The 27,042-nt window shown below is 42.9% G+C and overlaps 1 protein-coding gene across 1 annotated transcript in view; it reads left to right on the forward strand.

Annotated features, from left to right (window-relative positions):
• Window positions 1-15,741: 15,741 nt before the first annotated feature.
• Window positions 15,742-27,042, forward strand: part of nrxn1a (neurexin 1a) — a 175,429-nt gene continuing 164,128 nt past the window's right edge. The window contains exons 1-2 of the mRNA XM_060073818.1: window positions 15,742-15,901; window positions 17,198-18,597. Coding sequence (XP_059929801.1) covers window positions 17,886-18,597 — 712 coding nt within the window. The 5' untranslated portion in view covers window positions 15,742-15,901; window positions 17,198-17,885. The remainder of the gene's footprint in view (window positions 15,902-17,197; window positions 18,598-27,042) is intronic.

A 27,042-nucleotide genomic window follows, 5' to 3' on the forward strand; every position in this document is an offset into this window, starting at 1 on the left:
GCATCAAACATAATGGCAAATAAATGTGCTACTGTCTTTCAGAGTAATTAGACTCCGAGAACAGGTTAGTTATTGATTGATGTGAATGGATTGATATAATATATGAATCCAAGTATGCTGCATTTGGCAAAATACCAATCCAGTACTTTTGGCACTGTCATGAATATATGTGGAATTATTAATGGGATTATGTACTTCAATAGCATCAAAGGCTGCACCATAAGGTTGCCATTTCTCTTCATCATGGATGAAGTAGAGGTTCCCATACCTGTTTACACAGCATCCATGAAGACAGGAATCCGGAAAGCTTTTTAAATAAGCTCTTAAAAGACAGCCAGTGTGTCTCTGCATCTCTCACGTCAAGTGGACAGGAATTCAATAATTCCAGGGCCTCATTAAGTGTAGGGAATTTACCTGCTGTAATGTGTCGACACACCTGCAGTGAGAAAGGACCCCTGTAACACACACACACACACACACACACACACACACACACACACACACACACACACACACACACACACACACACACACACACACACACACACACACACACACACACACACACACACACACACACACACACACGCTCTCTCAAACACACGCGCGCGCACACACGCACGCGCGCGCGCGCACACACACTTTCAAACGCAGACACACACACACACGCTCTCTCAAACACACACACACACACACACACACACACACACACACACACACACACACACACACACACACACACACACACACACACACACACCACACACACTCTCAAACGCACACACACACTCTCAAACGCACACACACTCTCAAACGCACAAGCACATACGTGCACATACTCACATACACACATACACACACACTCTCAAACACACATACACACACTCTCAAACACACACACACACATGCACACACACATGCACACACTCTCAAACACATACACACATGCGCACACTCTCACACACACACACACACACACACACACACACACACACACACACACGCACTCTCAAACACACACGCACTCTCAAACATACACACACGCACACACACACCTGTGCACACACTCTCATACACACGTACACACACTCTCAAACACACACAAATGCACACACACACACACACTCTCAAACACACACAAATACACACACACACATACACATACACACACACACACACACTCTCAAGCACATAAACACACACACACACACACACACACACACACGCACACACACCTGTGCACAAACTCTCATGCACACGTACACACACGCAAAGAAGGGTCTGGATCTCCGTTCTTTTTTGTTTTTTCTCCTGCAGCAGGAGCGATTGTTCATGCAGCACCCGTCACCCTAGCGCCTGGGCCGGCCCGATTCTTATTCAGAGAGAGACCTTCACACAGACACCGCTCCTGCTACCCCTGTGCTTTGCCACGGACAAAATAAAAGGGGAAATCAATGAGGCCGAGGATCAATAGGACTCCACTCCCTCGCTGCTGAGGCCATCTGCTCACATTCTTTCTTTCTTTCTTTTTTTTGCCAAAGATGTAAAGTTCAACGCTGAAAATAGACGCAGGCCGACAATAAATGCTTTCTTGAGAGCGGCCCGGAGTATGGAATGATGTCGAGGCATCTCTTGAAAAGAGGAACGCACACACGCATACACACACGCACTCAAAGGCAAACACAGTACCAGGTGTTGTTTGAAACCCGACGACTGATAAAGCATTATTGCATCAAATAAAATCCGGGTCACGGTACCTTGTAAAGAAATAACCACATACGTCCCATTTTAGTATTCCCTACAGAGGAACGTTTTAGCACTGCTGTATGTAGACACTAACAGACGTTTTGTACACAAACTCCGACTCACGGCCAAAGTAATACAGTGGAGGGACAGTAACTCTCCCGGCAGCGTATCGCTGCCATATACCTGTCAGGTATCTGGTATTTACTCAATGGGAAACTATAACAGATTACACAGCAGTGTCTTAAAACATCCTATTCATCTGCCTGTTGTGATTCAACCTTCTTGAGAGCCAAACTAATCGCCGAGCTGCACTACTATATCACAAGGGCCCCCCCCCCCCCCCCCCCTTTATCTTTTTTTGTAACCACGCGCAGCATTTGAGACTCTTATCTATCACACAATGAAAGATGAACAGGTGTCAGGCCCCGTTCATTTGAATAGGAAGGAGGGCGTTGAATGAGGAGCCCAGCCTGCCCCACCTCAGCAGGCAACATCAGCATACACATGCTGAACGCCCCCCTCGGCAAATCAATGAAGAAAAAACCCATCAACAAAGTAGCAATGTCTCATACATATTGTATATATTTACGCAATTAAAGTGAATGTATTAAATTACATATAGCGGGTGTGCCGTTTAAATATAGCATTAGCTCCCAGCCCTGAACACACAGCGATGCTCAACATCCTTTAATTGCGCTCCCTTTCATATTGCATGTGTGGCAGTCCTTGCAGGGCCAGACCGACCTATTGCATTCACTCTGCATTCATCCCTCGAGGCACCGGGCTCCTTCCTTCCTGTGTCTTGCCAGACAGGCTGTGCGAGGATATGGCTACAAATGATTGATTAAATAATCCAGTGCTGTTCTTATCTGGGCCTACCTGCTCGCTATCCATCTACTAGAGCCATCACCATATCTCCCCGTGGCTTCCGAAGGGGGAATGTTGCCGTTCAATTCATTCCCAAAACCTACCCTAACCCAACCCCCCCCCCCCCCCCCCCCCCCCCCGCCCCCAAACCTCTCTCTCTCTCTATCATTCTCTCTGTGTGTCTCGCTCTCATTTTCTCTTTCGCTCATTCCCTCTCTGTCTCTCACTCATTCTTTCTCTCTATTATTCTCTCTCTCTTTCTGTCCTTCTCTGTGTGTCTCTCGCGGTTCTCTCTCTCGTTATCATTCTCTCTCTGTCTCTCACTCATTCTTTCTCTCTATTATTCTCTCTCTCTTTCTGTCTGTCTCTGTGTGTCTCTCTCTGTTCACTCTCTCGTTATCATTCTCTCTCTCTGTCTTTGTGTGTCTCTCTGTCATTCTCTCCCTCTTTCTCTCTGTCTCGGAATGTCTCTCCATCATCCTCTCTCTCTCTTTCTCATTCTTCCCATCACTACTCACAAGGCGGGTTGGGGTGTTGTTTTCCATATTTCATGAGCGCTTCAGTGAACCCACCAGCCCAGATACTGTTTGTGTGTGTGTGTGTGTGTGTGTGTGTGTGTGTGTGTGTGTGTGTGTCTGTGTCTGTGTCTGTGTCTGTGTCTGTGTGGACTAGGGGTTAATTATTAACATGACATCACATTGTAGAATGGTGATTGCTCCAAAGCATCTTTACCAAACAGGTCAGCCCACCGCCTTAAAGATGCATGGTCATGTTGCCAAGCCGACGTCAACACATCCTCCGACCAAACCCTAACCCCACCACAATGTTGCTAACCCTGTCATATACTGTAGGGATTTAACCCTATGTTTTACGGTTGGGGGTTTAGGTGTCTGGGATGTATCATTCTCGATTCAGACGGACGGCACGGGGAAAAAAAAAATCAATACTTGACTCATCACTTTAACCTTGGGATGTCAGCGTCTGCAGATTATCACCAGGCCGGCGCTGAGCTAATTCTGCTAATTGAGGATATTTCCCAGCAAACGCAAAAGAAAGAGGTAATGGACTCGAGGTGCAGTGCAGCACTCAGCACAACCCAGAGATATAACCAACTGGTCGACAGAACGCCTCACATGCATTAAACATCCTTCAGTTATTCCTCAATTCATGTAACTTAACCCAGCCTCCCCCCCCCCCCCCTCTCACCAGCCCCTTGTGACAATATGGGAACTCATTACAACCAGAAACCACAATAAAACACAAAGGGCACAGACAGACGATCATAGACTTAGACGATTTCAAGATGTTATTGTGGAAGCGGCTTCCGTCAGTGGTGCCGTTATTCTGAGCACAGCATCTTCCCGGCGCTTTCATTCGGATCCGGGACGCTTGACGGAACCATATGGACTTTATCAGCCTCGGGGGGGGGGACATCTTAACTCAACTGATATTGTTTTTGTGTTGATTTATATTCATATTTCTCTGTCACTCCTATCGGTCCTCAATCAGCATCCGTCCGGTTTCTGAAGGCAGGGAGAAAGAAAAGCACTGGCCGAGGTTTCACTCTGGTATCCGGCGCGGCGGTGATATGCTCCCTCACTGTCAGTTTGTGGTGGGAATGACTTCTGCTGGCCCCATCAGAACTGTCCATCACAGGAGCTAATTCCACCGCTGTCTGAAGGGAATTGATTACGGCTGGAAGATGCCCTTATTAGAATAAGGGGTAACGTAATATTTTTGGGAGGGAAGGCGATTCCCAAGCTCTGAGGCTTTAATCAATTTTTGTAGAAGTTGACTTAATTTCATTTTGGATTTGTGTCCTGTTTCTGAATGAGTGTTATTCCTTTTTTTGTAGGCCTATACTCCTCGCTTAGATTAAGATTCTATGATTATTCATTCTAGAATATGTACTGTATAGCATTTGCAGCAGAAAAAGTATGTAAAAACAGTACCGTGAAACAAGTACAAAGTACAAAATGTATTCATGTGCAAGGTGAGTTATATTCTACAGGCTATTAAAGGAAACAGGTCTCTTCTATGAATTCCTCATAGCACTGAGTTGGCCTTTCATGAGTATAGTGTAAGTGCCATTTGTCATCTATGTCAATAAGTGTATCTATATTTCAATACCTTGTTGTTTGAGCTGGAACAAGTACAAGTGAACTCATCGAAGCACAACTTCTGAGTTAAGTTTCTCAAGTTGCGTGTGGAGTTGAACAAAAGGTGCAAACCAAGACCACGCTATTATTCAGGGTAGTGGCTATTCAGGGAGATTCCTGGAACCACAGTGTTCACTTCATACCGCTTGTGTTTAATGGAGTGGGAGCGAGCGAGTCTGTGCTGTATTTCAACGTCTCATGGTGGGTGGACGAGGAAGAGTCTGTTTTTATTGCATTTTCAGTCTTGGCTTTTCAGGATTCCTTTTTCTGAATCTTTCAAAGAAAGACGAACACTCGGCCTGTATGGTTTTGTGTGAGGTCTCCACGCGATAAACACGCTTTGACAATTTATATCGAGGGCCCCTGCAGGCTTCTGTCCAGCATATGCTACATAAATGGAATGAATGAACCACTCGCATCCTGTGTGTGTGTGTGTGCCTATGTGTGTGTTTGAAAGATTGACGCAATAGTCCTCCATGCAAGGAAGATGCAACACACTTGAACAAGCAAGACTAAGAAGCGATCGAATGAATGAAAGCAGGCTAAACCACCCCATGGTGGAGATTACCATCTCCGAAAATCATCCCTGAGATTGCTGAAATAATTAAATTATGGCAAGCGTAAAAAGAAAAGAACGGTTTGTGTATCTCAGTGCTTTTAGATAGTACCCTACCATCTTATAAAACAATGCTCGTAATGTTTCTGTTTCGTTCGTGTGTGTGTGTGTGTGTGTGTGTGTGTGTGTGTGTGTGTGTGTGTGTGTGTGTGTGTGTGTGTGTGTGTGTGTGTGTGTGTGTGTGTGTGTGTGTGTGTGTGTGTGTGTGTGTGTGTGTGGGGTGCCGGTTTTTGCATACATAAGAGGTATCAACAAAGCCACACATGCTGGTATTTTGTCTGTGTTGACATTGGCTTCGTGAGACGAGGCGGTGCGGAGGGGGGCCGCTCAGAACAGAGACCTCGGTTAAGAATGGGTGGGAGGCGGGGTGGGGAAAAAGGAGAAAATAATAGCATGTATTTGTCAGCTCATTACCCTTGATTGACTCCAGCCCACACTCCAAGGGAAATGAGCTTGCGTGAGAGTGACATGCCTATTCAGGATAATGCACTGCCGTCTTTGAGCAAGAGCCAGCCTCCTAAGACTCAAGATTTGTGCTCCCTGTTTGGAAAGCCACCACCACCACCATCACCCTAAGCCCCCCCACCACCACCACCACCACCACCACCACAACCACCACCACAACCACCCTTCCATTGCAGTGTTTAATGAAGTGTGTTTCATTGAACTGTCTGGCAGTTTGACGAAATCACAGACTGGGGCATTCCCTCTCTCTCTCTCGCTCTCGCTCTCGCTCTCTCTCGCCCTCTCTCGCTTCCTCCCTCCCTCTCTCCCTGTAAGGGAGAACAGGGAGGTGGTTGTGAATGGGCTGATTATTCTCTCTGTCAGGAACAGACGTGTGGGGGCAGCCACCCCTATCCTTGCAGCTGTTTTACAGTTTTTAATTGTGGCTGCCTTCTGCTTTATGGATGCCAACAATCTCTTGTATATATTGGAATGATTATCAAATATTTGTCTTTTGTTTTTTTGTCGCAGGGAAGCTAGTTTACACCAGTGTTGGTCTCCCAATAGAAAAGGGCTGTTTTGTGTTGTGCATTTTCAGGAAATACACAATGACTGACGAAGATAAATGTGTTTTTAAATATCCATGTCTGGGAGCTCAACCCATCCGCTTAGAGACATGTTACCGTTTTCTATTACACTGCCTCCTCCATGAAGGGTCTTCAAGGGGATGCATTTCCTGCCGATATTTACGTAACCATAATAATACTAGCACTTCATCATTGGTTGTCGACCAAATATGAAGTAATATAAAAATTAGAAAAACCTTACGTTAGTACCTTCTGCTAATGCGATGCTAAGGCTATAGGGGCACGTTAAAGGATTTTCCACATTAACCCAGTGGAAGAAAGAATTCAAAACGATTAGAACTGACCATATTCTTTAGTCCTGGGGGCCTGCGCCTGCCAAAGTCCATTTTTCAGGGGGGTTTTCAACCATTAAGAGGCCCAGCGCTGCCTTTGTGTTAACCAAACGGTGATGGACGATATCCGACAAGTAGGACGAGACATGTTGGGTTTCAAGGCTGGCTCAGTGCTGTTCTGGCGCCCAGTGCTTTGACTTTTTTCCAATTCATAGATTAAACATGGATGTGATGAAGATTGGAACTCCGTTTTGGTGAAACCTACCTACCTATCTCAGTTAATAGTCGTCATTTATTCTTGTTAATTTCATTGGCTGATTGGACGGATTCCATTCATAAGGGGAATCAAATTCATTCAGTCAACTTTCTAATAAGGTGTAATATTTGTGTCAGTCAAGATGTTTGATTGATGATTATTCAGTGGGTTAAAAAGTACCTTCTTGTGTTTAATCAGTGCATCATATAAATAGTCACAAGGCTTCAATAGACACACAAAAAATTGTGTGTCTATTTCATGTGAAGACTCTGGTCAAGGGATGTGACAATAATTACCCTTTCAAACAAGCAATACAAATAATTACTTTAACAAAGTAATTGATTAACATGAACTGTCACCTCTTTATGGATTATAGTGTTTCTCACCCTGACTTCAACTGCTCTCATCATTACTCTGATTTACTAGTAGCTTTGACTAATGGCTTATCGAAAGCAGATGCACAACAATACAACAAGTATTGTAGACTCTTATTTTAAGCCAATGTTGGATTAATCTTTGCTCAATTAGCAATAAGAAACAAGAGGACATTCACCATAAAAAAAAAATCGTCATTATTTTAATTTCTCCCAGACCGTCCTCATGTGGTGATGGTTTTTGTGAAGTGTATTTTTGTAGTTAAATGCAGACTTTTTCACGAATTGATGTAGTAGTGTAGAGCTACTCTGCAGAGCTATAGCCAACCGTCGGCTGCGGGGGAACACTTCTTAGTTAATTAGCTGTGACACAATCTTCTTGCCTTGCTGGAATGCTGCGTCATTCTCATCCTATTTTTTTTTATTTTTTTTTTATAGGAAAGATGGTAGAATACATTTATAGAGCAGTGGGAATACAATATTAAGAGTCAAGAAAAAAGTATTTTTTCAGTTTAAAATGATTCATTCAGTACAAATTAGAAGCCAATGAAATTAATAGTCCTTTTTAGAATGTAACAGAATAGAATGAAAACTAAAAATACATCCACATTTGTTAATTCCTGAAGTATAAAGCGCACATTATTCATATACCATACATACAGCTACGTATGTATGTAAACATGTGTTTAACAGTCTTTTTGTTAAGTATAAATCAATACCATTGCATACATAGCAGCAGTCATGAGTTGTGAACAACAAAATATTCATGATGCGCTAATGAAGACAACTTGATAGAGGAATCAATTTTTTATTTTTGTTTAGTCTGTAAAACTCAGGTCATAGTTTACAAGTAAAATAGCAATTAGGATTAAAAAATCGAAATACCTCCACTCTACAGACGTTTTTCTGGTCTGGTCTACTGTAGAAACATGGCAGTGCAGCATTGTGGGCTCTGTGGAAGAGGACCCACTTTCTATGTAGACATAAATGGCTAATTCTAATTATCAAATGCATTCTAGACACTGCACCTTTAAGTTTTAATCCAACATACATCCCCATGCCATCGCCTGTCACATGGATGCTTTAAAACCAGCAGTTGAACCATGTTCAGTGGGATGTCAGCAACGTCTGGCTAATTAAAGCCAAGGCCAACGCACTACTTTACTCTTGTAGAGATTCCTCCTCTTGGCTAATGCATTAACCATGCTCTCCAGAGCTTCCCAGTCACCTAAATACCCTGAGATGTCTACAGTGTTGTCTTACAACCTGTGCAGTGCTACACTTATCTACCTCATGTATCCTCACTTCTCCCTTTACAGACATAAACAACAGTTGTTGTATGTGAACTGGGATAGGAGTGTTGGTTCACGCACTAGACGTTTGACATTTAATAAATAATAAATAAAACAGAGCCGACTGGCTTCCTCGGAATACCGAACCTGTGTAATAATCAAGCACATTGTGTAATTGTATACGGGAAAGGAAAACAAAACAGCGACACATAAAATACACCCCCCTGATAGAGATGTACAGATTGAGACATGGAGCTGAGGTGCACTGCTGGACAGACGGACAAACTCCCATCATCCCCCCTCCCCCCCTCCTCCCCACTCCGCGCTACCGGAGCCCTGTCAGAGAGTCCACTTAGTCAAGGAGACGAGGCTCTTCCAGGAGATACCCCCCAGGGACCAGACAATCTAATGAGGACAGGATGACCCAGGGCATGTTTCCATGCATTACAGTGCACATTCTGACGCTCGCTTCCAGGAAGGGACCCGCCTCTCCGCACAGCAGATGTCGAGCGGCGTGCAAATCTTTTTAGTATCGCCTTATTCGCCTCTGATTGGTTAGAAGGGCTCTCCTTTAGATCGTGTTTCAATTAGTCCTAGCTCTTTGGGGGAGTTTAGGGTTAGGTTTAGGGTTAGGGTTAGGTTTAACCCTAAACCTAACCCTAACCCTAACCCTAACCATAACCAATCAGAGGAGAGTCATTCTAACCAATCAGAGGCGAATCGGAGGCGAAAAAGGCGGTATTTGCCCCTACCATCCTAAGAAAAAAAGATTTGCGAGCGGCATCGCCAATCAAACAATGCATGGGGGCTAAGAGGCATTTGGGTGAGTGCAACGTGTCGGACATCAGGGGGTGTATTGCAATCAAGGGATTGGTCTTCATGTTATTGTGTCCGCTCCAATGGACAGTGCGAATGCATCTTCAAATAAATGTGTGTGTATTTAAATATATATTTCTAGACAATTTAAAAAAGTATGATTTTTGCGTTTTGGCTTTTAATGTGAGAAAGTATGATCCTTTTTTTGTGATCAGAAAAAAACTCAAGAACATGCACACTATTGGCCTAAGAATAAGACTGTACGAAGAAATGCCCAAGGTTCTCAAAAAGTGTAATCACCTTTGAACTAGAGCTGAAGGTTGTCTTTGCTTCTCTTCCTTCCCTCTCTTTGTCACACACACACACACACACACACACACACACACACACACACACACACACACACACACACACACACACACACACACACACACACACACACACACACACAGACACACAGACACACACACGGACACACTTACACTTTATTTTTATTTCTCTCTTGGAAAGATCCATAAATACCCTCAATTGGCTTTCTATGTTCCTGCCAATGTCATGCGATCTCTGCTCTGTACCTCTAGCTTTCAAAATAGTTGTATATTGAAGAACCACTCTAAACAATGTTTAAAGAGTCTGTATGTGAGGTTCAAAAGTTGGAGCCGAAAAGCGCATACAAACAAATGATTATGAACTAATGGCTTTTCTTACCTACAGCGGTTTTAATGAAGTGTGATACGAGAAATGTTAGTGCAAGAAAACAACAAAAAAGATAGGTAGTGAACGAACAGTCAGTTTGATAATATATCAAGATAATCAGGAAGAAGCCATTCTAACACCAATAGTGGTAGCTGCGGAGAAAAGGTGAGAACCTGTTAGCATTCACACCTCGGATGCAGCTGCATCTTTTTGTAGCCTGCATGGACACACACACACACACACACACACACACACACACACACACACATGCTCACACATGCAATGCAAATGTCTGCACATTTTGTAATCTGGATTAACATTTCATTACTCTCACACATCAGACTTCAGAATGTCTGATGGAAGACCAGCTCATATCTGGGTTCTCGCAGGGCATTTCTTTCTTTAATTTCATATTTGTTTCATCTAATCATGTTGCTGGATGAAGGGAAATGTAAGCACGTGATTTGTTACCACCAACACGGTGCATACACTTAATAGAATCCCCTCTGAAAGCTTCATCCACTTGCTTGTATTCCTACTACTTTCTACTGCTTCTACAATTGATTATTAATTAAAAAAACAGTTATACAAAGACATAACGCAAATGTGCTATTCATTCCAACGCTAATAATGATAGCTGGTAACACATTCATGTAAAACAGTGAATTGTGCATTTTGTGATTAAGGCACCACCTTCCATTTATTATCTGGTTTGGTACACCTACGGTGACATGAGAAATGGATGACATTCACACGTGGGTGCGTCTTCATCTTTCTGTAACCTGCAGGTGACGCACACACATTCACACATACACACTCAAAGGCAAACACACACACATACACAAATGCTCCCAATCCATGTGTGATGGATATATATATATATATTCTAACAATTGTTCTTTTCACAACTTTCAAATATTCAATGAATTGCCATAATCCATGTAAAATTATGATTGCTTTTCTTGAAAAGTATACTAAACTGTATCTACATCTGACATGACAAGCAGGGTTAAATCTATTTAACCCCATTTGTATGGATTTTAGGATAAGCCCATGAAGTCAATGAAAATCCTTTTTCATGGCAATTGCATTGAACACGAAGCGGCTTGCCACAGAAAGTTGGGATTACTATTTGTGACCAGCAGGTGTGTCAACAGTGTACCCTTATCAGGCCATTTCACACAAGCTTGCACTCCAATGAATATTATCCCACAGCATAATGTACTCTGCAGCCATTGGCCAAGAGTGATATAGTGGCGAGACCAGACATGATCACACCCTATTATCGTGAACTAAATAAGGTGTTCTGATTTGAACAGCGCTAAAGTGAGAGAGGTGAATTCGTAATAAATGCGTATTGAAACTTCACAATGCTGATCTCGGAGGTATTTTCAGAAGGCCCTGTAATAAAGGTTCACATGACACAAGGAGTATTAAAATTATCGACCAGGACACTTTTATTAATTATATTTTTGTAATCCAAGATCGAAAATGGAAAAGCATATAGGTAGCAGGATCTGTAGAGTACTCAACCTGAAGGATCGATTACGTTATGGTTATGGAACAGGATATAAAAAGCAGAAAGGACCCTGAAAGGTTTACAGAGTAGGACCAGGCTGTCCATTTCCTGTGCCCAAGGTCAAGGTTCCTCTTTGAGCCAGAGAATTCTGGAATGATTAATAAATGATAGGGAAAAAAGGGCAATCACACTTAGTTACTTACTTGGAAACACACACATGCACGCACATACGGACACACACACACACACACACACACACTCATTAATACACAAGCACACGCACAATGGTTGTATCATTTTGAACCAGTAAGGAGAATGCAAAATATCATCACACACACACACACACACACACACACACACACACACACACACACAATGCAGATAATATGGATGTGTGGGGGGGAAAAAAGGGAGCAGGGAAAGAGGGGAATCAATCTTTCATGTATTTGAATGTGGGTGCAGTCAGACCCACACACAGCATCTCCTGTGACGTTCCAGCCAATAGTCTTTTCCTCCTCCCTCGCGTTGAGACCGGCTCACTCTCTCGATGGCGGATGAGGGGGCAGGGGCTACTACCAATGCAATGTTGTCTAGCTCACCCCGATGGTTGAAGGTAAAAGGAGGGTCAAGGGGGGGACCAAGTCCTCCAGGAAATTCCGTCGATGGAGCGAGAGATTGATGGATACACACGGCGGTGTTTGTAAAGCCGTGCTCTGCACACACTCAGCGGTGCATGGCCACTAGACCGCCATTACACCGCGGGACCTCTCACCCGCATTGAGCCCGGCTAGAAACAGAGTGTCGATAGGCTGTGTCAGAGGAACGCCGGGAATGTCATCAACAGGGCCGCAGTGGTGATTCCTACACGCACATGATCGTAATGTAGCACTTCTTACTTTGGTGAAGCATCATTCACTTCATAGGCCTTACATGTGTAAGATAGGAGTAAAAGGCTGTCTGTCTGTATTGTTTGTGGACAAAAAAGAGGTTGAAGGGAAGGAAAGATGAGCAGGTTTAGAAAATGGCAACTACCACTTCAAACTGGAAATTGACCAAAGACCTATGGCTCGTTCTCTGGACCGGATATTGATCGTTAAAGGAGAACAATGAGGAGCATTGCTGCTTTGAAGGTTTACAGACAACAGATTACTGCGTAAACCAATTGTGAAGGGGGGAAGGCTTTCGAGCAAAAGTTTAATCCCATCACAACCATGTGTTGTATTCCATGTTTTGAGAATAATATGGAATGGAATGGGGGACATTTAAAGGTAGGAAAATCAATACGCGTGGATAATGCCTGGATCGTAAATGTCGTCAATGTTGGCCAAGGCAATTTGTTCCAGGCTGCCTACTTGTATGCACGGACTTCTGCGATTTCGAACAGGTGGGCTATGTTGCTAATGCTTGCCTTATGCGTCTTCAATAGGATCATTATGTACAAGTCAATACAATCAGAGGAGTCTTTCATGCTGGATATGTGGCCAGCACTGCTCCCCCGCCCCCCTCCCCCCCTCTAATCTAATAACCGTAATGAGAGATTTCCAAAATTCAATCAGCTTTAATCTGGGGGATACAGCAACTCCCAGCAGGGACAGGGAGTGGTCTCAGCCGCTGGGTGAAGGCGCTGTTCTGAGGAGATCATGACATTATGAAGAAACCATTCAGAAGCACCAATGCAGTCGAATCCCCCTCTTCACTCTGTCCCCGCTCAACAATTGCTGCGATAGGCTGGGTCTTTGCTTCACCGTTAAAAACACACACACACACACACAGACACACAGACACACAGACATGCAGTAGACTGTAAAGGGCTGAACAAGTATAATACAAGTCTTTTCAGTTGAGTAGATCTCTTCTATACATAATGCATTCGACTTCTGTTCGATAATGTAATTTGTAAGTACTTCCTTTACACTGTCGTTGCAAGAATACATAAAAGAAAAAAACTCTTGGTGTTCACAGACAAAATGCTTATTGGTGTGAAAACATAGTGTGGCTCTATAAAAAAAAAAACTCCCTGGAAATCCACTTACAATCAATCCACATTTTTATGACACTCTTTACATAATGATACACCGTTGACTATAATGGATTTCGGATATCTGTCATACGGATGAACCTCTGCAAGCCCCATCCATCTGTCGTGCGTGTCGTTACCGTACACTGGGTTTGTCTTGACAGTCTCAGGAATCGGTAAACAAGCAGGGCGATGTGCAGGCAATGCAGCTACAAAGACCAACGCGTGCTTGTTAGGCAACAGACATCAATTAACACATTTACTGAATAAATTACCGGTATAGAATTACATACGCGACACCAGTTGTGTCATCATTGCACCATCTCGGGTCACGTCAAAGATGGTTGGCAGTATCTCCCCTAATACTGATTAATCTGCCTGTGGAGGCCATCCCTGGCGACGTATAGCCAGACCAATGATCCCTGATGGATTACCCATTGAGTTAGTTTATAGCTATACTAGAACACATCCTAAAGGTAAAAACATACCAAGTAAACAACAGTGTTTTTACACTTTTAGCATTTTTGAAGTAGAGTTTGGTTAAGTAAACAGATTGCAGTTTTTTTTTTTTTATCACAATATTAGAGAGATGTCCCCCCCCGCCCCAGGCATGAAGCTTACGCTGGTTGCCAGGTTGGGGACACTGAACGGAAATGACGATCTTTTATGACGATATTTTATGAGACAAGCAGAGTTGTTGCATTTTCCTACACTGAAAGTTGATAAGCTATTTATACATTTGCAATTATTTATTGTAAAAAAAAAAGATAAACCAGCTCATGTGGCATCCTCATCTGTGATCTATGCGGTCCCAATCTTTTGAATGTGACTCAAAGATTGACCTTTCTTCCAACATGTCTCTGGTCATGGAGATATTTCATAAGATGATGCAGCTTTTTAGGTCAGGTGGAATCTAGTACAATCTCATCTGATCCAGTTAATTTGCCTGCTTACTTGGCTGCAGCACGCTGGGTTTGTTTGCGATTTGTTTCATAGCAACCATGGGTACTTTGAGAACAGTGAATCATAACATAGCAGCTAAAACAAGTTCCGACCCGGAACGGAAATTTAAAAAAAAGAACACACGGTTTGTAGCATTTTTGACGGAGAAGCCAGTATTCCGTCACAGCATGTTTCCTTAATCTGTGATGACATTTCGTGTTCATTTTATGAGTTAGTACCGTGAATTTGTGACATATCTCATTTAATGAGAGTAAGTTAACTGCTTGCCAGGCGGTTCTCGTTTGAAAGCCACGTCGCTTCATCACAACCCATGTTGGGTGGCGGCCATGTTTCTTCACAGCTCTGGTTCACTTATAGGAGCCTGTGATACATGCCATGCCAAAGTCTCTTCCATGTGCCGTTGAGGCAATTAACCACAGGAAGGGAACTTCTAGCAGTAGGCTATTCTAAATTGGATTGGTGTGTGGATGCTGCCAACAGGGGACGGGTGATAGGTGGCCATTCTTTTTCTTGTTACTATGGGCAGATAAATAGTAGAAAAAAATAGATACCTAAATCGATAACTCGCCTAGTGATCGATGTTCGACTTTGAATGAAACACATGGCTACAGTGTTGGACATTGGACGTAGGCTTTTCTTGCATATTGCTCTAATTGGTGTGATAGGCGCCAAAGTTGTTGCACGTGCACGTCGCGCAATTCGTTGGTGTGGCGGAATGAGAGGCGCGTGAGGGACGGAAAGTGTGTCGTTCTTCACGCGGCAGATTAAAACACATCTTTGTCCGATTCTTCAAATCAACGCCGACCATTCCCGGTAACACACGGAGTCCTCCTCACCAATCTCCTTTTTGCATGACAGCTCACCTGCGTGCACCGTTCACAATGTCTCCCCCTCTTTGCAAATAAAATCGCGATTTGTCATTACGAAAAGAGGCATGTTAATCCCAAATCTCCTACACTGTGTCACACGGTGCATGTCGTGAATTATGATCAAGCAGACACATTCTGTTGGAGATACTGCATTCGGCCCCGCCCCTCCCCAGCAGGCATCAGAGGCGGACACGTGACGTTGGGTCTCTGGCTTCTGACAGTCGCTGGATAAGCTCAACAGGGAAACAGATGCACCTTCTCCCCAATGAGCCCGGATTTTGCCCCGCTTTTCGGCTGCCTCAATTTAAGTTTGTTAGGATATTCCGGATCGCAGGGGGACTTCTCAAGGTAATTTCACTTTTGGTATTTTGGAGGTTTGGGAGACTTTGAGGGGAGAGTGTACCTATCTTTTTTGTGTGCTGAAGCTCCGCTTGGTTTGAAAAGAGCCCAGCGATGAAGGGTTTATAAGAGGATTTCAGACAAAGTGTGTGAAGCAGCCCGGGAAATAAATACTAACGTGTAAAGAAACCGAACCTGCGTTGGTTGGTATATTTCCACAATTATTTAGCCTATAGGCGACAGTCTCCCGTGAAGGTAAAGGTATCTAACAGTGAAACTAATGTCAAATAATTTTGCATTGCATATTTTGCTTTATTGGTATACCATCACTTCAATCGTGCCAGAGTATCAGTATCATTTAAATGTAATGATAACATTCTGTGGAGTGAAATTTAGTTGCTGTCCCGTTTTGGAAAAAGAAAATCACATCCAAAGAAATAGAAACATTGCCTGTGATGATAAGATATTGATTAACATTTGGTGATGGCCGAAGGACTGTGCCCTTTTCTCACATAATGGAGACTTTATCTGATGTCTTATATCGTACCTATTATTTATGCAGGTAATCATAAAGTGTCGCTGGTTTTTCTGCCCATATTGGATGCAGTTTTCTTAAAAAAAATTCTCCTCCTCTTAAAACACAAAACACGCTGTTTACAGAGCATGACATTGATGGACATGTTAAGTGTGTCGGAGACATCGCGTTGATTTAATTATAGAATATCCTGGCCTGGTTAGATTAAGTTTAAAGTGTTGGGAAGGGCGAGGGTCCTAGGATATTTCGGTCCGCGAGACAAAGCTGCTCTTCACGGACATTTTGGGCAAAATGACGCACCTTTTAAGATATATATGTAGGCTACTAAGAAAAAGATCATTCACAGAACAACAGCTCCTGTAACTTAAAGCAATGTGAAGCGTCGTTTGTCAACATGAGCATATCTCCCCTCGAACACTGTTTTGGATCATCTACTGGACGATTGCCATCAGGAGTGAAACTCTCCCGTGAATTTCCGCGCAGGTTTTCATTTTTCGAGGTTAACATAAAAAGTCGAGGCGTTCAATCGACTTTAATATAAAACGTCAGTCGTCATTCACTTATACATATCAGTCCGGTCACGATGTGCACGAGCGACACGCATCTCGCCTGTGCCTGGAGTGGACTCAATTACGGTGATGCAATGAGTCACCCTCTCATATGCAGTGCTTTATACGTGATATATATATACGTTTGTGTGCCCCTAGTTGTTAATCATGGACTCAATTTGAAGCTGATAAGATCTTTTTTGTTGTCTTTCTTCCTCACAGCCCCCCTTGGGATCGCGGTCAGTTCTGACGGGGACGGCGCTTGTTCTGCTGAGTTTATCACACGGTGGTGTTGCTCCACCTCCACCCATATGGCTTATTTTCCCCTTTTTGCTTCGGAATACACTCACTGAAAAGCAGCCAAAAGCAATGCTCCCGGTGACCGACCGAAGATTATCGGAATGAACCTGAAGAGTAGAGCTGTCATTTCAACGCAGAAACCGCGACACGCAGACTACCGGTCACTGAAGGATCTCCTCCATAATTACACAGGGCTATATTAGAGCGCGTTCGGCCCGATGGATGTCTGAATCCTTCTGCTCTTGATAGCTATGGCAGACTGGACCTTTAAATAGTTCGATCCTGGGTGTAAGAGAGCCGTTTGGCCTACATAGTGTGAAGTAATGATATTTGCTCCGGGAGATTAGTCTTGGCTTGGTCTGATATGCAAATATAGGCCCTCCCGTTTCCTTTAGCTAGTCGTTTCCTTCTATAATGCATCGGTTCAGTCCACAATTTCAACGTGGGCAGTCTATCGCATGCCTATTAGCAAACCCTACCTTCGAAGTCACACTTTCAATTTTTTTGGGGTTGAAGAAAACCTTAAAAAATTAAAAAAAAAATCATAAAAAATAAAAACAGCATCCAACTATAGTAGATATCTAGCTGACACCGTGGTTCCGGTTGCACCATGGTTCTGGTCATGCGACATGGGGCCCATGTCGTGTGGTGCTGCCTGCTGGTGTGTTGCCTGGCAGAGATCGGGACGTGTCTAGAGTTCACAGGTGCAGAAGGCCAGTGGGCTCGGTTTCCGGTGTGGAACGCGTGCTGCGAGAGCGAGATGAGTTTCACCATGAAAACCAAGAGTTCCCACGGCCTCCTCGTGTACTTTGACGACGAGGGCTTCTGTGACTTTCTAGAACTCCTCATACAGAACGGCAAACTCAGCCTCCGCTTCTCTATCTTCTGCGCCGAGCCCGCCACCGTGCTCACGGACACGGCGGTCAACGACAGCGAGTGGCACGAGGTGACCATCCGGAGGAACTTCAAAAACACGACGCTGGTGGTGGACAATGAGGTCAAATGGGTCGAGGTGAAGTCCAAACGGCGGGATATGACCGTGTTCAGCCACTTGTTCGTGGGTGGAATACCACCGGAGTTACGTTCCGTGGCGTTGCGTCTCACCTCGTCCGTGGTGAAGGACCAGGCGCCCTTTGCTGGATGGATAACTGACATAAAGGTCAACAAAACGGAGTCGGTGATGGTCAACAGCGAAGGTGTCCTGGCCGACCTCTGCGGTGCGGCAAACATGTGCCTAAACGGCGGAGTCTGCAGTTTAATTGACAACGAGCCGTCATGTGACTGCTCCCAGACTGGGTTCCAAGGCAAGGACTGCAGTGAAGGTAAGAGACGTGAAGGATCCGGTTTAGAAGATACAAGCTTTGAGCATCGCTCCCCCCGCCTCTCCCCCCATATAAACGCGCACACACACACACACACACACACACACACACACACACACACACACACACACACACACACACACACACACACACACACACACACACACACACACACACACACACACACACACACACACCACTTATCTACAGAAACACTTGACACCTGCTAAACCCCATGCTAATAATAATAGACTAGCTACTGCATGCTTGTTCAAAGCATCCTCCTTTTATCGCAACAATAACCCAAAACAAGTGGATATTCAAAAACACATTGAGTGACGTTCCTGCAGGACCTCATTAGCAATACAGGTGTTGGCTAACTCCAAAGCTAAAGCCTGACCTATGATCAAGCATAATAAGGAAGACCACATTATTAGCATTTTAAATGTAATATGGTCATGTTGACAGTCCCCTTCAGAAAGTGGGCCTACACATCTTCCAACTGAATATTCCATGTAAACTTCTATTTGATTATATTAGAAAATTATAACTCAATATTTAGCCCTATAGAGATGTATTAATATCAGCCAAGAGTGGAGAAGATTGATTCCTATTCATGTGATTCAACACTCCCACTACCACTGAATGAGGCGCAGCTATATGCGTAGTGTCTCTCTGTTAATCCACTTAACTCAAGACGGTTGACTATAAATGCAATGATTTGGATCTTGCCTGGTAATGCTAAAACGTTATTTTCCACTTAGAAATTATCGTTTTTTGATTACAGTTTTGTGTGAGCCTACCATTTAATCAAATAGAAGACTTATTAAACATATAGTAGAACCCTTCATCTATCACACTTAGCAGAAACCTCTCATTGTAAATAGCCTTGTCTAATACCAACTGTGGATCCATGACAATGCTGTTCCTGGTGCCTCCTCAACAACACACTCAGATAATAACCAACCATTCATTCATATAATATCATTACATGTTCATAGTTTCATTATTTTTAGTAGTGGGCCAGTGGGTGGTAGGGCTGTAAGCTAATGGATCAGGGACCGCCTCAAAATACCTTATTTATATTTTATGGAGGTGGTTTACTTCTGTTTTCAATGTGTTGTTATTCTTTGTATTGCAAATGACTATACTGCTATGCAGAGTTAATGAAACATAGAGTTGCACTTGCAGAACATACTCTTTCTTTCATAAAATACCTTGCTTTTGCAACTGAACTAGCTTTTCAACATACTATCTCACACCATGGGGATTTGACAGCTGGCAGGTCTGTCTAACGATGAAAGCAGTGATAGACAATTAATACACAAGCCTAAGATTATCTTGAAACCCTTGTGTACACTTGTGTCTGTTTGATCTGTGAATGTTCGCACAGGCATTGATTACGAATTGCATTTGAAACACTGTGTGGAGAGGAATGCATCTGAAATGTTTAATTTGAAGGATGTTAATTGGACACACTTTGCTTTGTTTTGACATATGACTCGTTTGACTTAAACCAAACAAAAAAACGTCAGATCTACTTCAGTTTCTGAGTTTCTTCTCTCAGATGTGACGGTTCTGTTTGTTGCACTCAGGCCCCGTCCACACGAAGCCGATTTCATGGCGAAACCGCAAAGGTCTTGTACGGTTCAGCCTTCCGTCCACACGAAGCCGGCGAATCCGCTGACCGAAACCGCAAACTTCCCTCGGAGGTGGTTTCAAATCTACCCGGTTTCGTTTTGGATTCGTGTGGACGCCTGAAACCGTAAACCATCGCCCCACCCCTCGACCCTCTAGCCAATGACTGTTAAGCCCGCGGAGTCTCAGAACTCACAACAACAAGGATTTCTGTAGCAGAAGCAGCGCTCCTTATGGGCCTGGAATGTGTACTACAGCGTTTCTACAGATCTACCCGGTTTCGCTTGGCTACGTCTTTACGGAGATACTGCAAAACCGGATAGATCGAAACCGTAACGGTTTCGCCTGTTTCGGCTTCGTGTGGACGGGGCCTCAGGCTCCCATACAAAGCCATGCTCATGTTATGTCAACATGTGTTTGTGTCAACACAGCTTTGTTTATCTTATACCTTGTTCCCATCATTCAAACACAAGTAGCAGCTTGTTTTCACTCATCCCTGTCGTTTTTATGATTCCATGCCAGTGTACTATCCAGAAATGTACAGGTACAAACCGTTATCTGACATTACTAGTTATCATAGTCATCTGACACTGAAAGAATTGTATCTGACACTGCTCGTTAAAACATCACAGGGATAAGGATACATTGACCTGACATGTGTAATGCCTGCAGTGGGTGACCTTATCCACTCATATTTTGGAACTGGGTTCAGCGATAACATTAGGCATTCGCTGCTAGCATCCAATCACCATATAATCAAGATCATATGGCCATTAAAAGAGACACTTATCCCTAAACAAGCCTGATTTGCACAAGCTATTATCAATCCATTATCAGTCACAAAAAAAAAATTGAACTCCCAATTCGCAGATGAGCTGGCACATTCATCAGACAAATCCTATGAAATGAGATGCGAACACAAACTAACACTTAACACACAGTGTCAAATTCTAGCTCAACATATTAAAAAAATCCTTTCAAGAGAATGCAATTAATATGTTCATCTCGACCAGAATGCTGAATGTATAAACCCCATCAGGATTCAATAGGTTGTCATGCCCCCCCCCACCCCCCCCCACTCCCCAATCCTAGACGCGTGTAAAGCATTGAAAACGACAGTCAGATGCTTCGCACAATAAGGCATCATTACATTAATAGAGGATTCCAGAGGCTCTAATTTAATGATCTGCCTTATTGTGTCTTGCTGCGTTACAAATCCCAGTTGAATTGCGTGCCGATGTAACCAGCGATAATATTGCATCCGGCCGTTGCGTTGCGGTTATTGATGCACAAAGGCACGAGGAAATTAGTGTGGTTTCCTCCTTTTTTTCATCCCTTCAGAATAGGCCCCATTTTACTGAGCTGTTATTGCCTCAATGTCTGTGTTAGCCCACAGGAACGGGATGGCTCATCAGCTGTTGGGTACAAAGTTATCGTTATCACCTGTAAGCTTAATCCTTTCTAATGTCAGGTAGCATTTTGTAATGTTTTCTGTGTTCTTTTTTTTGGTCTTTTGCGCTTTCTTGGTTGAGCTGCTAATGAAAAACCTAACAGAAATCAACAGCTGAACTAATGGGTGGGAAATAGATTTCAGTGGTCGACTTATCTTTATAATGGGAACCCTGGGTATATTGTTTTTCCAAAAAGCCTGGATGTAAGATTAACGCTACATAATTTGCCAATGGTGTCCTCCTACGACTTAAACACAAGTCTTTATAAAATGCATTGTTTTCATTAAAAGGTGAGGAAAACACCTTTTAATGCTGCTTGTGCTTTTGTGGTGTTTAGGTTTGATCATAGATAAAGGCTTCCGGATTGATAGGTTCTGTATCCCTTAACTTAATGCAATACTATTACTCTTCAAGGTATGAATAGAGTTGACATTAAACAGGCGCAATGTTCTTCTTATCTACACCAGTTAGTCCAGTTAGTCTTCCTCCCTGTAATGACAAATTCTCCATAGGTAACACTGCTAGGGAATTTTTTTTGTTCCTGCATTTCTTCATTCTAATTATCTTTTTTCCTCTCTCTGACATACACAATGTGGAGAGGACATCCCAGTAGGGTTGGCTAATAGGGTTAACGGAACCATGAATCGTGAAGCTAATTAAAAAGAATGCGAGGGGGTTCCACTCAAGCCCTACCTGGCCCTCCCACACACACCTCACACAATCGTCCCCAACGTAACCAAGTCAAAGGCTGTACAATACGCACAGATGTCTGCCAATAGACGATATTGCTTTTTAAACAGTCCCTCATACATAGGCGCACCAAAGCGCTGCAAATGCCTTGATGCGTAACATCCTCTTGCGGTTTAAGCATGCAGCAAACAGAATAATGATAACATTCATATACTGTTCCATCCTTCCTTCTTTTGTGGCAAAATATAGCAACAGCTTGAGGCATTCACAGACATACCCAGGGTGTAAAACCCAGCCTATATTCCCTACCCTATAGATAATATATGACGCTAGCAAGATGGTGTGGTTGTTTAAAACAGCCCAGTGCACCGTGAACGTCAGCACCTCCAACAACAACGTCAGATTCTGACGGCGATGCTGCGGTATTGATTGATTCTGTAATCAGATTATATAAGTAGCTGGCCATGTCTTGCTGTGTTAAGGAGGCGAACGCTGACACTAGATGACGTTGTCTCTCGATTTGTTAACACCCTGCTATTGGCTGAGTGGAGGACAAACTAATGTCTGTTTGGACATGCTATCCATTTGAATTTATGATCAGGCACGTTCTTTAAAATAGTGACCCATATTATAAGACTAAAATTGGGGCATAGGGTGCGGGGAGGGTATGCTATTACGTATAAAAGGCTATGGATTTGTGTGAGAAGGTGAAATCCTCCCCCTTCTCACTGTCCCGCATTAGAGGAATTATTATTATTATTATTATATTGTGTGTGTATATATTAGATTGGGCTGGTATAGAATTGGTCTTCCGTCCCGGTAGGGGGCAGTATGCTAAGGGAGCTTAGGATCAAAGTATCAGGGAATAGCCCAGGGGGGTGTTGATAGAAACGGCTGTTTTGTAAATATCTTTAGGTTCTGCACAGGGTGTGCAGAAAAATGACAAAATTACTACAAAGTTCATGTAGCTTAGCTGGCTTAGTTTTTTTTAAAGGAGACAGCATGTATTTGGTGATTGTTTGTTTAGTATCATGTTTATTTAGTATTCACACAATGTACTTTCTGTTCAGTTATGTTGGATTGTTAGCTTTAGGTAAATGTTCCCCCAGCTAATGGTCTGGCCCATATGGCCGTGATTGGTCCAATTACCATTTCCCTATTTAAGGGCCTTTTCATTTGGTGTTTGGGGCGGAAGGTGGTGCTGGCTTGGAGTGAGGCCAGTACGAGAAACGTATGTTATGGTATGCTATTTTATGTTATCTTAGTTTGGTTTGCTGACTGATGCAGTCGTTTCCTTTTCATTTTGAATGTTGCTCTATTTTTGTGAATGTTTGGAGAGATTAAAACTTCACTTTTCTTAGTCGTCAGTCCATTGCCCTCATTTTTGCCCACACTCGCGATACCCAGTTGCCCGTATCCCAGATGGGGCGACCACGCCGGTCCCTCACAATTTGGAAGTTTTCCATATTGGATTTGTATTGAAAATCAGAGACATTTCTGACCTTACAAATACCAATACTACCCCTGTAATTATCAAATGCAAAATGTAGATCAATGACGCAATTTCCCCACTACTTTGGCATTTACCTTTCCATTAAATAATTTCAAATCTGCTGTATTATGCATTTGATCAAATGAAAGGATTACAGGATTTGCCACCAGAACCTTCAACTTCCACCAAACAAACACAAGCTGGTACATTGTAGACACACACACACACACACACACACACACACACACACACACTTGCGGATCGCACTGTCTGGTTAAAACAATTATTTAAATGCACTGTTCTGTTCAGCAGGATAAGTTCTTTTTTCATTAGTAAAAAAACATAAATGCACTGCACAACTCCTCCATTTATCATTTTGAAATTAAATATTTATGCAGAGGCAATATTTATGTGGAGGCAAAACTAGAGCAACATTATAGTGTTTTTCTATTCACAATATATGATTCATTTGTGTGTAGCTTACACTTATGGGACGATACCGTTGTTACCATGCCCTATTTCCATTCTCCAGTCTTTTAGTTACAGTGCATACGTGCTAGGCTATATTCCTTCACGCTTAGTTGCCACACTACTGTATTGAGGTCAATGTACATGTGTGGAGAAACGTTCACCAAGACTTGAACGTGGCTAGACGAAAGGTAATCCACCTTTTACTTTGTCAGCTGATAACCACTTGAAAATGTATTTTATTGTTCATCTTCAAGAGGTATATAACATTTAAGGTACTATGTGCAGGATTTCACATGCCACAAATTGATTTAAATGCATATATATGAACAGTTATCGTCTGCCTTGAGCTTCCCCGACTCCATGTGGTAGAATCTGGGCCTGTGGGCAGGCTTTTATTATATTCTAACCGGTACGGTTTTGCCCGGGAAAAAGGAAGATAGTGAAATAGGGATGGAGGTTCCATATTCTCAAATTCCGATAAATCAATAAGGTCCAAGCTTATCGATGCTGCTATTGAGTCCAGAGGGTCCTACTTCTAAGCGTTGATACTTGCAAAAACATCTGCTCTTTCAAAGCTCTTTACTTATTACATTTTATGTGCATTATATCCACTCACGCCACTCCCATTGAACATGAGAAAACGATATTATTTTCAAGAATACGATCAATTCCACATTTATTACAATTAAATCATGGATAGTTGAGTAATTGAAAGGTATTGGCTAGAATATCACACTTTTCTGTAAGTGGTGGTTGACGTTGATGTGCTTTTGCACACTATATACAACTTACTTTTACTTCTCTTTTACTGGTATATTATACTCTGCTCAAAGTAGTAGCCCTTTGTTGTGTTTTTTCAGTTGCTTTTGTTAAATGGAAATTGTAGTAGCATTGGGTAAGCACAGCCTGACTGTATGATTGTGATGTAGTCTTGACAGTTTTATTGCTCAATGCTTTTGCTCTGTCAACACCTTTAGTCTTTGGTTCCGTATATGAAGCAAGACATGGAAATTGGGGCACACAAATAGCCTCACTATCACATAACCCGACGATTCTAAAAATAAATCAATCGAACTGTGTTTACCAGTGTCAACCTTTGGCTATGGATACATGCATTCTAATGTTGCACTGCTGGGTAAAGACCTAATGAACATGCCCTCCTTGCTCTGATCCAGTTTGCCCTTGATGCTGTCTGACTGCTAGGGCTTGAGCTCTATAGTGCTCTATGTAATCGTACACATACTAGATGGTTTCTTTCATTTCTCTGGTTCAATATGCTGCCACGTCATTATTACCTCCTTGTTACATTTCTAAGTCTAGGTTGGTTTCATCGGGAAAACCGATATTTCCATTTAATAAAAAAAGGAAGTTTGTGTTGTTGAATATCAATAGTTTTGTGTTTCTGCCGCTGTACAGCTCCACAGTGCTGGGTCCACTCCCGTATCGTGTTCCCCCTGTGGGGAGGCTGAGTTCCCTGCCTTTGTTTGTACTGGTTCTGCTCTGTGTTCTGACTCCCCGCAGATACGCTGGGCAGGCTAATTGGTGACCCTATATATCTCCAGTCGTTGGAGATTGACTGTGTTTGTGTCTAGGTTTATTTATTAATATGCGTTTATTTTTCGATCGTCCGATTTATTTCTTCACTACTGACATTTCCCCCTCGGATTCACGTTATTGCTTATTTCCATGGGTTTTTCTTTTGAATTATATCATTGCATGGATTTTCGTTGACATTTGCTTCATTACAGCACACTGCCATAATTAGTATTTCATTCATAGGCTTAATTCATGCATGCATTAATGTGATTGGTTAGGGATAATGCATGTATCAATGTGATTGGTTACTTTCTCTTTGGCGTGTCTATCGTTGTGTCATGTGACCCCAGCTGTTCTCTGAAGGTGTCATTCTGTCTCGGAGCCTCCAGCTCTACGCAGAGAACAGCCGATTAATGGTATAGTGCCGTCTCCCAGTCCAAAGACAGATATAAGGATCAAAAGATTAGGGGGGTCTTCCCACAGGATTTTCTGCCTTGTTTAAATACATCCGCTGCCGACTGTCACAGGGTGTTTGTGAAATTCTTTGACGCCGAAGACCTCTCAAAGGAGATTCCTCCCAGAGCCAAAGGGAGATACACGCATTCTGAGACTAGCTGACAAACACAGACACACACAAACACACACACGTAGACAATATACTGTGTAATAGCTTTTTTTTATGGAAACACAGAATGATAGTGGTCAGAACTGCATTCAGATGTGAGTTAAACATTGCACCCAGAATCTATGAGATAAGAGTGTACCTCTCATTGTAAGAAGCCTAGCTTAACACTGACAATGGATTTATGAAAATGCTGTTCCTGGTGATTCCCGAGCTACAGACTCAGATAATAACCAACTATTCATCCATATGATAGCCTTACATGTTCATAGTTTCATTATTTTTAGTAGTGGGGCAGATTTGACTGCGCACATTTTGTTCCGAGAGTAATGTTACGAGAAGTACAATATCTAATCCAACCACAAACAGGATATTTAGTGGTGGATGGAGGAAAACACCTGTATGATCTATAAGTTGTACAATTTATTGTTTATTCGAATATAGATGGCTACAGATATCCCTGGTGGCTCTGCATCAGTAGAATACTTTTTGGCTTTATTCTTCCATCTCACCATAAGTGTAGTGTTTTCGTCAAATGACGAATG

The sequence above is a fragment of the Gadus macrocephalus genome, chromosome 15, assembly GCF_031168955.1.
Source record: "Gadus macrocephalus chromosome 15, ASM3116895v1".
Taxonomy (NCBI): Eukaryota; Metazoa; Chordata; class Actinopteri; order Gadiformes; family Gadidae; genus Gadus; species Gadus macrocephalus.